At 41.6% G+C, this 12,607-nt stretch overlaps 1 protein-coding gene across 3 annotated transcripts; it reads right to left on the reverse strand.

The window, feature by feature from the left end:
* Positions 1-88: 88 nt before the first annotated feature.
* On the reverse strand, positions 89-10,383 carry psmc4 (proteasome 26S subunit, ATPase 4). 3 transcript variants are annotated; one of them, XM_062538630.1, is made up of 11 exons: positions 10,308-10,383; positions 9,409-9,507; positions 9,021-9,207; positions 7,481-7,627; positions 6,947-7,056; positions 4,917-5,010; positions 4,392-4,559; positions 2,031-2,107; positions 1,743-1,911; positions 1,434-1,489; positions 89-604 (listed from the first exon to the last, which is right to left on the reverse strand). In XM_062538630.1, exons 1-11 carry the CDS (start codon positions 10,341-10,343, stop codon positions 491-493), a joined length of 1,257 nt encoding a protein of 418 aa, XP_062394614.1. In that variant the 5' UTR covers positions 10,344-10,383; the 3' UTR covers positions 89-490. The 3 variants fall into 3 exon arrangements, with proteins under 3 accessions (XP_062394614.1, XP_062394616.1, XP_062394615.1); XM_062538632.1 differs by lacking the exon at positions 10,308-10,383 and adding an exon at positions 10,159-10,179; XM_062538631.1 differs by lacking the exon at positions 10,308-10,383 and adding an exon at positions 10,142-10,166.
* Between the last annotated feature and the right edge of the window lie 2,224 nt (positions 10,384-12,607).

The raw sequence follows: 12,607 nt of genomic DNA on the forward strand, positions 1-12,607 counted from the left end.
CTTTCCCTTCTCTTTATTTTTGAAGATGTGCTTACTCATCACCACAATTAGTTCAATATTAAATAAATACAAAATAAACTCAGGGGCATTTTATGGAAAACCTCTTTTTAATGGACATAGTTATACAGTTATATCATTGTAGAACATGAAGTTCCTTGGATTCTGGCCATCCAGCTGGTCACATAAGATTCTGTAGTGTGTGTGTGTGTGTGTGTGTGTGTGTGTGTGTGTGTGTGTGTGTGTGTGTGTGTGTGTGTGTGTGTGTGTGTGTGTGTGTGTGTGTGGAGTGAGTGAGTGAAACAGAGAGAGTCTCTCTGTATTGAAATAATGGACCCAATGCTAGAAGAAAACCTTGAGAAGTTGTATTCCTCCTATACAAGGTCCTGACCAGCTTTGAGTCTGTAAAATTACTACTACTTATGTATGCACAAAATGAAAACAAAAAAAGTCAAAAAGTGTAGTTCTAATATGCAAAGGTAGGGTAGCATCACTACTTGTAGAACTCATGCTCTTGCTCATCCTTTTTGATGACAGTCTTATACGCTTTCTCAAAGTCCTTGGCCAGGACAATGTATCTGTTCTCACGTACAGCTAGCATGCCAGCCTAGAGGGGAAACAAAATCAACAAATCAGGCATATCTGCAACACAATGCAATGCACACAAGCAACTTGATGCTGCCTCATAGGATAGGTTCACACTACCCCGCCAAATCTGATTTGTTAAATTTGGGCCACTTCCACATGTGGTCTAAATCCGATACAGGAATGATGTTTTGCAATGCGACAAGCAGTCAGAACAGGAATATCAGAATTCATGTGACTTTTACGTTCTTGATCGATCTTCATCAAAAATTTGTGCTGGCAAAATACCAAATATTTCACTGGAGCAGTGAGTTGTGAGCACGCTCTCTGATGTGTGCTATCGCATTACTCAATGGAAATAAGAGAGCTATGAAGGTAGTCAGTCAGTTGGGTTAGCTGGGTGCCGTTTGTGTGTTCGTTTGTTGTTGTTTTGCGCATGTGGGTCATGTCATGTTCCATCACCAGTCCTCACTGAGGTAGGAATCTGATATTGCCCACATTTAATTAAAAGAAAAATGTGAACAACCACACCAAAAAATCAGAATTGAGCAGTAAGACTTGCACGTGTTAATCTAGCCTTATGCAATATATCCAAGAGCAGAAAAGAGAACATGCCAAACCGCTGCAATCTTGTAAGCAAGAGTAGAAAACCCAACAAGTTGTACCATGTCAATACCCAAACAATACAAAGACTCCAACCAGTACAAGGATAACTCTAATTAAAAGGTGATTGTTAATGTAGAAGTAAAGATTAAGCTGCATATACTTCCAAATCCGGTTCAACTGTTTAGAGTAGAAAAGTACAAAAACAAACAGCAGCAACCATGCATCCTCCGTCTCCCACAGCTTACCTCTTGACAGATGGAGTTGATATCTGCTCCGGAGATCTTGTCTGGTCGAGCCACATCTTTCAAATTAGTTAAGGGAAACCAAGGGAAGGGACACCAAGGAAAGTGTGCTTTGCACACAGGGAAGGGACACCAAGGAAGTGTGCTTTGCATCTCTTTTTAAGATGCAGAGCACACATACTTATTTGTTTTAAAAAATATGCTCCGTGGCAGCAAAACCTAGAGAGAGAGAGAGACGCACACAGAGAGAGAGAGAGAGACACACAGACAGACAGACAGACAGACTCAGGCGGCACAGTGAGTTAAGGATACAGTCCTCTAGATCCACCTCCTCAGAGAGGTTCATTTTGCTTGTGATGGTGGAGAAGATCAAACGCTTTTGACGCCTGTCTGGGAGGGGGAACTCGATCTTCCTGTCCAAACGACCCGGACGCAACAGGGCAGGATCCAGAGTGTCTGCTCTGTTAGTGGCCATGATTACCTGGATGCCACAGAGAGTCCAGTCAAGGCCACATTTTGCAGCTAGAGGCATGGCATGTTATATGGGCCATAGCTTCCGATGCACACAGCTACACACACAGTAAAATAAAAACACCATACCTTCACATTCACATTCTGGTCAAACCCATCCATCTGATTTAGCAGCTCCAGCAGGATTCGCTGCACCTCTCGGTCAGCTAAAGCAGGAGAATAGGTCAGAGGTGAATATTCAGGTCAGACAATGACCATAGCACCACGTACAAATGAAAAAAGCAGACTAATCTGATTTGTGCCAAAAAGCACAAAAGATAAATACTCAATCTCCCACTGATCTAATAATGTGCTTACTCACATTCAAAGCTAGGACTACGTCTCCAGGAAATAATTTAATAGCAGGGGCTGTTGAGTTGCACAGCCTTTCGGCCTCTACAAATTGACTTCAAGCAAAAAGTGTATGAGAGCACATTAAGATGATGTTCACTGAGTAATTAGCCCAACGAGGCCACAGCACGAGTAAGGGGTTGCTTTTCAGAAGACTCGAGAGGCTAGCAGAATGCTGACACATTGCATCATTGGCAGCCAGCCATTTCCTGGTAATGCTGCCCTCTGGTGGTCATTTATTGCTCTGCTTCAAAACACACTTTTCACTGCGGATGACAGTATGTCAGAAACCACTGATGACATTTGGGAGTCTATACTTGATTTCTTTTCTTATTTTTGTGTTACAGCAGTGCTTGAACTTGGCAGTATTGACCCTGGTAAAATATATATACTGATGAAAAAAAGAAGAACTTAACACTGATGGTTTAGCAAGAACCACCATGGTTTTAACAAAATTGACCAAGTGTGAGGTGGCCCTAAATACCATCTATCTACACAGCCTGAAATTGTACCATGTTTGGCAACCAATCATAGATCAAATCAACAAATATTCTAAATCCCCATATCATCATTATGTCATACTTCTCTCTACGCCCTTCCTCCTTCATGCTATTAATGTGTTTTAATGCATTTCATGCTCATGGATCAATGCCACAGTTTTGGTTTTGAGGGCTGCAGTCTGTACAAACTGTAAACAGTTAGATAAAAATTCCTTCTTCATACTTTAATTATAGAACACATAGGCCTAGGTCAGAAATGTCAAATGGCTTTAAAACTTTGATGGTTCCCACCCCTATTTATTCAAAATTTCCCCAAGGTTGTCTCCAGATCTAAATCAATCTGACTGAGGTTTTAAGGCCCCGGTACAGTCCACGCACCCGACTTGTCGTGCGACATGTTGACGTCACGGGGAACGTTGTAACCATGTATACTTGCGCGTGGTAGTCGCGACACAAAATTATGCAGTATTCTACTGAACAGAGGCACGTATCCATTGACGTTAATGGCAGTAGCAACTAGCCTCTTTGCTGATATTTCAGACTTAGCTTGCACAACTGAAGGATTAGCCTACCATCTCGTTTATGAGATGAGTTTGTGTAATCTCCGTAAATGGAAAGAGATTTTTTTTTTTTAGGTCTAGCAGATATCCTTTGGTTGAAAATAAATCTCTTCGTTACCTTTTGCTGGAATGCTTCTGTGCCTCGGTCCTATAGCCTAGAAATCTAGACGCCCCTAGCGGCAGCAAATGTAATTTGGCTGGCGGGGCAGTCTAGGCATGATCCATTGAGGCAGGGAGCTGAGAACCCCCAGCACCAGTGGGCCAATCACAGGGCTTAACATAATGGTGACTGACATGCGACCAGAAGTTGCGACGGTAACGCATCCAGTTATTTGAAAACAAGAAGATGATTCGTTTAGCGTTATCCTATTGCGTGGAGAGGGAAGGTTACGCATCCTGCTGCTACTTGAAAACAAGAAGATGATTCGTTTAGCGTTATCCTATTGCGGGGAGGAAATTTGAAAGACAACTGTTTATCCCACCCCTCCGATTGAGCCCTGTCTACGGTGAGTGTCCAGACCCTACATCTTGATGTGGGTCTGGCTCGTCAGGCTATCGGTCCTAGTCATTTCCCCCTAATTCCTCCTGTTGCAACTCTCACTGGTAACTTCGTTAACTTATCCAACGTAGTTCACAACTGTAAACAAATCAGTCATCCAGGCAACTCTCGCTGCAGCCTAGCCAAGTTAACTTCCCACTTCTCAAACTTACTATTATTCAAACTTCATGACTACAGTCGTTTTAAAAATGAATGGGCTTATTTAAGATGTTGGATAGGCTATATGATAATGCCTGAATGTGGTTTATGTGGTTGATGCCTGTGGAAGGACACTGGCTCCGTGAGCTTGGCTTCAATCTCTTCCTAGTTGTCGTGCGAGGTTGGCGCGCGCGGCTGATATAAAATGTTCGGTGCGCGACACGTCGGCGCGCGGCTGAAATGTGGCTTGCGACACAGGAAATTACGTCATTTTGACGTCACATTGTCGCGCGACAGGTCGGGTGCGTCGAGTATACTTATAACTTTAGGCAGCCAATCTTACCGCCAGTCTGGGCGTCAAAACGCTTAGTGGCAATGGCGTCGATTTCGTCAATGAAAATGATGGCTGGGGCATTCTCTTTGGCCAGTCGGAAGACGTCGCGCACCATGCGAGGGCCCTCACCCAAGTACTTCTGGACAAACTCTGAGCCCACCACACGGATGAATGCAGCTGAGAGAGAAAGAAGAACAACATGGAGTGAGCTAGAGAGATATGGGAGGAATCTATTTTGACAGCAGTGCAAGTGTTCATGTCGTCACTGTTAAAGCAATACCTTAACAGAAATGAAATGCAAGTGCATGGATTATAAATCCTTATAATATCCATATAAATTCATAATATATTTCACTCTAACCATAGTTTTGTACACAAAACACAATTCATTCATAATTATAGCTTCTTTGTACTAGAGGAAATCAGGTTGAATCACTAACGTGTATATTAGATGTGTAACAGCCCTGAGAAATATATGCGTAATGGGAGTACCACACATGGGCAGGTGAACTGTGTTGGTGAGCAGCTGGTTACCTGTAGTGTGGTGAGCCACAGCTTTGGCCAGCATAGTCTTCCCACAGCCTGGGGGCCCATACATCAGCACTCCTCTGGGGGGGTCAATACCAATCTGGGCAGAGAGAGACACAAGAGCACATCAGGACTAGCCTGGCTTCGTACTTCCGCTCAATTTCGTTTCCCTACAGAACTGAGACTGAGATTACGTTGCACAGGTATGGTCTTTGAATTTGCCATGTCCCTACATCCGTAGCAGACCACTTGAAATACATCAACGTGGGTAGCGAAAAGGGCTTTGAGGCAGATAACGGCAGAAAATAACGTTAATGTGAGAATTATCTGACTGTACGTTGGACTTAAGCGACAGACATATACGTTGGATTTCATTTCTATTATTAGCTCTATCCAGTTTACTAACAGGAGTGTCACTGTCGGGCTGCCAATGGGTTTGGCAAGTTTAATTTTACATGTTATAACATCAGCTAAACATAAGTCATACCTTCATTTTATCACTTGAAATACAAACATATTCCCTACAACAAAGATGAGATAACTGGCTATACCAGAGAGTTAAAGCGGGGCAATCAAGGATCTTTGGTTGTACCGAAGTTCCACAAGTAACGTTAGATTACATAGGAGGTTACGGTAACTTTAGCTACGACTTTATGTATTAGCTACGGGCTAAATTGGTCCTCTACACTGGGGTACTGGTAGCAAATTATGTTGGTAATATACGTTTCGGGATGAGTCAGCAACATATAAATATTTCTTCATGACCGTTGAGTTAGTAAAAGGACTGAATGTCCTGTGTGCTTAGGCTAATCGCCATAGCCTTGTTTAGCCTGTTAATCAAATGAATGTAAGAAAGTAAAGTTGTCCGTCATGTTATTGAAAGATACATGTGGCTGACAAGTGACTGACAGGAGGGTTCACTCCTCGTTAGGCTGCGCTAAGAAACCGAGAGGGGTCACCGATGCACCGGAGTGGTTATCCTCTCTTTGGTAGAGAGAGAGACGAGAAAAACAATCAAGCATGAAAATGGAAATTATCGTGGCCAGAAAAGTTATCGAGCTCATTTTTTTTTATCGTGCGATTAATTGATCTATTGAATATCGCGACAGGCCTAGCGCAGACCACCACAGCACCACAGAGCCCTCTGCATCGCCTTACACTCCCCTCTAAGCCCTACACAGACCCCTGTCATGCACCTCCAAAAATGTTTAACTTTGCGTCAAGGCAATGCAGACCACAAGGGTGGTGTATTAAATACTAACCGTATTATTTCAGAACCGCAGCAATATTTTAAATGAAGGGTTTTAAATGCAGTAATGGGAGACACAGCAGGGATGGGATCCATAAAGGACCATGGGGCGGGAATCGAACCCGGGTTGCCAGCGCACGGTGCAGGCGTCCCACCCAGGTGGGGGCGCGTCCCTGTTTTAGGGACGTTGAAAATGGGATTCAATGGCCTCTTAGCCAGACAGATCTGCAGGGTAAGTCCCACATTTCAGGTTCAGATTGGTATTCCCAGGCTAATTCTGGGAGCTACGTGCACACACAGTCAGTAGCCACTGTGTGGAATCCTCAGGGTTATGCCAACACATTTAATTCACCTAAATACAGTAATTGGAGGATTATGAACATCTGCTGTTGTTGCAAGTGTGCAGGGTAGGCTATCCATTAACTGACACAATAACCAACATGTTTTCTTTTTAAAAGATACATTCAAGTTTAATTATTACCTGCTGACTAATGTGAACTACTTTCTGTGAGTTTACTGTGAAAAAAATCACTCATTGTCGTCAGACACAGCTCTAGCTCCGTGAACTGGAAACAAAGTGGAGCAAAACTGTTCCCTAAACCATAATAAAACTGAGCTTTGAGCCGGTCATCGAAAGGGGGAGACGGGAGTGTTGAGCTCGTTCTGAGGTGTTAAGCAATGTTTTTGGTTAAATTATTATTCTGAATTGTTTGCAACATCTTTGCAGTTTCTATATCATAATTAAAAGTCTATGGATAAGTATAAGTAACTGCATACTGGCAGATACCTGTTTGTAGAGTTCAAAATGCGTAAGGGGCAGCTCAACTGCCTCCCTTACTTCCTGCTTTTGGATGTCCATGCCTCCAATGTCTGCATACATCACATCAGGCTTCTGGTCTGAGGGGGACAGGGAAGAAAAACATTGGTGTGAAGCTCCAACAAAAACATACAAAAAGAGCTAGGCTTCTGTAGACCGTTATGAGTAACCTGCAGCAGTACAGAGTACACACATGAGAAACTTGGTCTGAACCTTCAAACAAACTCTTGAGTGGTCTCAATGCATACGATTATAGCCTTGTATCTCATACACAGACAAAGCAAACATACTGTATGTATCCAGCTAATTTTACTTTCATGTTCTATTCCTTAAGACTGTTTCAGATGGATGGTAACAACAGATCACAGATTCTTTGAAAACATTTGTCTGAATGTTCGTGGAGAAATACCTTTAGACTATTAGGGAGTGTTTGTGAATGCTTACAAAGCAAATGAAAACCTGTTTGAAAAATTTAAATCAGATCTGGTGCTAACTGGTGCTTACCAGAAGTGAGCATCATGATGCTGCTGTCTGCCTCAGGAGGCAGCACATCCACAAGGGCATTGCTGTGCTTGTGAAGGGCCACTGAGGCGTTGGGTTTCAGCAGCTCACGATCAATGGTGCTGAGGATGCGCACATAATAGTTGGAGCCTACAAGGAAGTGAACAAAGACACCATCACAGTTCCAGTTATAGACAGATGTATGTGAGTGTATGTGCTGTGTGTGAACACTGAACACAGTGAGTGGGAGTACATTTCCTAATCATACATTACATTTGCATTTATCGATTTAGCAGACACTTTTATCCAAAGTGACTTACTTATGTCAATTAGATTACATGGGGCACTTTCCCCTGGAGCAACTTGGAAGCTAAGAATTGGACTCACAACTCATCAGGCTACTAGAACTACATGCTAACACAGCTCCTTAATCACTGGGCAATTCTGTGTCAAATCAGACAAAATCCAAAAGAAATGGTTGCTGGCTGCACCATCTCCGATTTTGCCCAAAGTTTGTAACTGACTAACTAACTAACAAATATTTAGGTCCCAAAAATAAGACCTCTAAAATATTTTTGCTAAATTCCAAATATTTTCATACATTTTTCCACCCTTGATTTTGTATAATTTTTATACACTTAGAAATGCCTAATATTGGAGGACAAGTTTGAGCATCAATGTCTTGAAAAGTATTATTCATAGCCTGCCCAACCTCTGTGAATGAGAATGGTAGGGGCGCTACTGTTTTGATACATGATGACAAAAGCGCTATTTTTAACACACTAAGAAGGCTCGACACAACATGAAACTTTGATAGAAGTATCATCAGTGTCTCTACACATGAACTCGAGCATTGAGAACATTGTTTGTGTAGTACGCACAGTTTATTAAAAAGAAAGGCTTTGGACAACTCACTCCTTGACTGGCAAGACAGCAGCGAACAGAAAAACCAAGTGAGTTGATTGAAACCTTTCTTTTAGTAAACACTCCGTACACAAACAATGTTCTCAATGCTCGCGTTCATGTTTTAAACAGGAATATTCAGTAGACCTAGATGTAAACTTCCAGTTCACAGTGATTTCATAATGTTCCTTCCAAAATGGATGTTCTGATTATTAAGTCCAGACCTCTGCCTCTTGCAATGGTAAGCTTGAAGATTCAGTGCATAAGCATACCAGGCAGCCTTTTTTCGCCACAGAAGCACCAGTTATACTTATGAGTGCTAGTTGTCCTTTAGAAGATAATAAAGATTGTCAAAGTCTGTCCTACACCTTAACACCTTTTATGTTGACATAGCTTGCCTATGAGAGGAGACAATTTCTGCCACCGCAACATTTTCCAAAATAAAATAAACAACATTTCGCCAGTTGGCAAGAAGGGGGGCGCGAGACTTGGCTAATGTTCTTTGGGGTGATTGTCAGAGAAAGATTTAAGAACCACTGTTCTATGGTGTGCCAGTAACACTATAAAGTAACAAAGTGGCTTGCAAAGTCAATGTAGAAAATTGAAATATCTAAAAGATCAACAACAAAAAAATATCTACCTGTAGTGGAACCAACAATAGCAGTGTTCTGGTCCACAGCTTCAAGGAACTGTCCAATAACGAGCGGGATGCTCTGTATCCTCTTCACCTCCTCTTGGGCATGAAGAAACTCCTTCTTCAGATTCTTTTGCTCATCTTTGATGTATTCTTCCTGCACCTCCAGAAACTCCAACTCTTGCTGCAATTTCTAAAAAAACAAATCAAGAAATAGTGTCTAATGGAAGAGATGTATTGACAGTAATCTGCCATCTAGAAATAACCCGATAGTTTCGACTCAGATAAATTGTAGTGAATGAAATGACAGAGTGTGTGACATTTAACAGGATTATTTTAAACACGTACATATCCAGCAGTATTTCATAGACGTAATGTTAAATAAGTTTCAAACCTTGTATCTACTGTAGAGGTCTTCTAGGTCCTCTGGTTCTGGGGCCAAGAAGGACAGGCCCGTCTGGGGCCTTGAGCTTAGCATAGCAGTAACGTCCTCCTTAAAAAATACAATGCAGCAGACGTTTATTATCAAACTAACCTACCGTTAACAACACCAGTAGTGGACATGACCACATTATGACTCCTTTGTTTTCCTTAACTGTACTAGAGTGAGGGACACTTACAGCATCAATAAGCAAACACCCTATTACACTTGCTAATGTTGTCTGACACGATGTTATCCAGTATTTTAACCGATAGTTTCCAATAACACTTCATCTCATCGTGCCATTTTACATGTTATACAAGACAACCCGATTAAGAAAACAACAGATAGCCATCAACCACACTACAGGTTAACATTACAGTCAGCAATCTCCGCTATACATTACTGTTGACAAGCTAAAAAGCTAACTGTTAGCGAACAGCCTAGCCTAGCTGCCAACCGGTAACGTTCGCAATAATTAGATACAGCAATGTTGCCACTGATTAACGGGCAAGGTTAACCGTTGCTTCCAAATCAAAGTAACAAAACGATTATAAAATATTAGAGATTATGACTGATACAAACATCTATATTATTTCGCCAAAGCCAGATAGCTAACTAACTCACTAGGGACTGCATGACAGAGCATTTGTAGAAGCTAACGTTAGCTAAACCTAAACTAGCCATACCATTAACGCTATATTACCGTGAATGAATAGGCACCTTTTTACTGAGAGTGTTATGCGAATATATTTTTCGCGTCTTTCGTTTCCCCACCTCATACAACAAACATGAAGGTATGATACAATTACGGACTAGCTGTATTAAGCACACAAATAAGGAAAACGTCACGGAAAAATACGATGAATTACCTGGGGTTTTTCAACTACAACACCGCCGTCCTCCATGTTGAATTTTGTCACAGTTGACGTAATGAGCGTGCTTGGGTTTTACGTCGCCACGTTCCATAAACGTCCATCTGAGCCTGGGTAATGAAGTTGTCAGAAAGTGGAAGAGGAATTTGCCGAATTTGTCTGCCTGTAATGTTGGCCAAATGAAATCTGTGTAATGTCTTTAACCACAGTAGACTGCCATTGCATCAGACCTATTGCTGAAATGGGTGAAGACCTTGGGTGTCTTGAAAGGCGCTTTTGTTATGTAAAAATGTATTATTATTATTATATCCCCATACATAACCAGGTGAGGACATGATTCACTGATGGTAAAGGTGAAGAATATCAAGTAGGCCTAATTCAACATCTACCATTATGTTACAGGGGAATAAATGGCTGGACTCTGGAGGAGTGCGTATACATGATCTGATACAGGTGTTCAAAGGCATAAAGGAGAAGGTGTCACACTCATCATGTCATTATGTAAGGACACACACTTTACTTTTCTAGTTTGCTCACATTCATAAAAAATACTGCTACAGAAATGGCCCCACATGCACACACGTGCACTCACTCACTCACTCACAGGCACACACACGCACACACACCGACACACACACATAATTAATACGGTAGGTCTAACACTAAGGTATGAGTGATATGCCATAACCTAACCCTAACTCTAGGCCTAACTTAACCGAGTGACACTTATCATTTTAACATTTTAAATTAACAAATGTCTGTGACTTGTTTATAATGTTTATGACACGTTCATGACAGTATCATGACACTCTTATACCTTCAAGTAAAGTGTAACCATTCATATTTCAAGAGAAAACATGATCTTTACATGGCCTTTTCTCAGCTGGTATGGTTGGCAAGCACATGTTCACTTGTGCTCACTTGCTAATTTCTGTTGACTTAAAAACTAGATTTTTTTTAATTTTACATACAGTATAATATGGGATTTAGTTCATAGTTGCCTCAAAATAGCAGGACAGTGCACACCGTGTATATTTATCATGCATCATGAGACATTTTGAAAGAAATCCAAAATCTCAGTGCAAGGACATAAAAGTTAGTCAGGCTCCGCCTGTCTGCACACTTCCACTCAATTTATTTTCCCTAGTACTCTGGAATAGCTTGATCCGCCCTCGTTAACTCCGGCTTCAGGACACCCGACCAACCAGCAGCAACAGAGGACGTTTCTGAGAGTGATCACAGTTGCAAGCCTATCGTTATTGTTGTGTCCCCCGTGGTTAACATTATTACCAAACGTTAGTGATTGAACTCCAATAATTTCAAACTTCAGACAAGCGTCTACCAGTCAGGAAATAAACATTTGTTAATGGATCTAGCTAGGCCAGACTCTCTGTGAAGTCAGGTCTGATATCCAGGCATAGAAGTGCCCGTAGATACAGAAACACCCTTCTACACAGGTACACACAATAACATACAGAGTATGCACACAGACACACACATTGAAACATTTAGATGTACAGTATAGCAAATTATGAATATACCTAAAATATGTTTTCCACCATATGTCAACAGTTGGATGTCAACAGTGTGCATCAATGACGAGCACTGCAAGGAATTCTCGGCTCCCTGACAGAATTATAGCTGCGGACTTTTATTTGCAGACTTTGTAGACAGAGGGGTAGCTCCGGGTTGCAGGCCACCCTTGAGATTCAATTGGCCACCCCAGGTGCCACCCCAAAATCCTAGTCTACGATTCGCCATTAACAGTCAAAGGCAAGACCTTTCTTGATGCACTTGCAGCGCACTAGTTTGAAATATCAGGGTTCAGAAATATAAGCAATATAGCAAACATGCTTGCAGTTATAGGCTAAATGGCTTATTGTTTTTAGCATGTGAGTTTACAATAGGCCTACAGGCTACTGCTTGTGCTAACAGGAGAACATATATTTACCTATCGCATCTGCCAGTGCCCATTTATCTTATTACACACACACACACAAAACCCAGTATTACGATTGTGGAATCATCTGCCTATTCTACCTACTCAGCCAACACTGTTGTATTGTTATGTTGTATTGTAAATAGTCTACTGCCCTAATGTAGTATTGACATTGAGGAAAGTTTACATATTAGGCCAGTGTTTCTTAACTGGTGGGTCGGAACCCAAAAGTGGGTTGTGGTATGATCTGAGTGATGGGTCGCAGAGCTTTTGGCTAAAAAGAAATTAAAAATCCCCAATTTGAAATGCTACCTGATCAGATCTATCATTGGCCCGTTATTTTTGATAAACTTTATTC

The sequence above is a fragment of the Sardina pilchardus genome, chromosome 6 (genome assembly GCF_963854185.1).
Source record: "Sardina pilchardus chromosome 6, fSarPil1.1, whole genome shotgun sequence".
Taxonomy (NCBI): Eukaryota; Metazoa; Chordata; class Actinopteri; order Clupeiformes; family Clupeidae; genus Sardina; species Sardina pilchardus.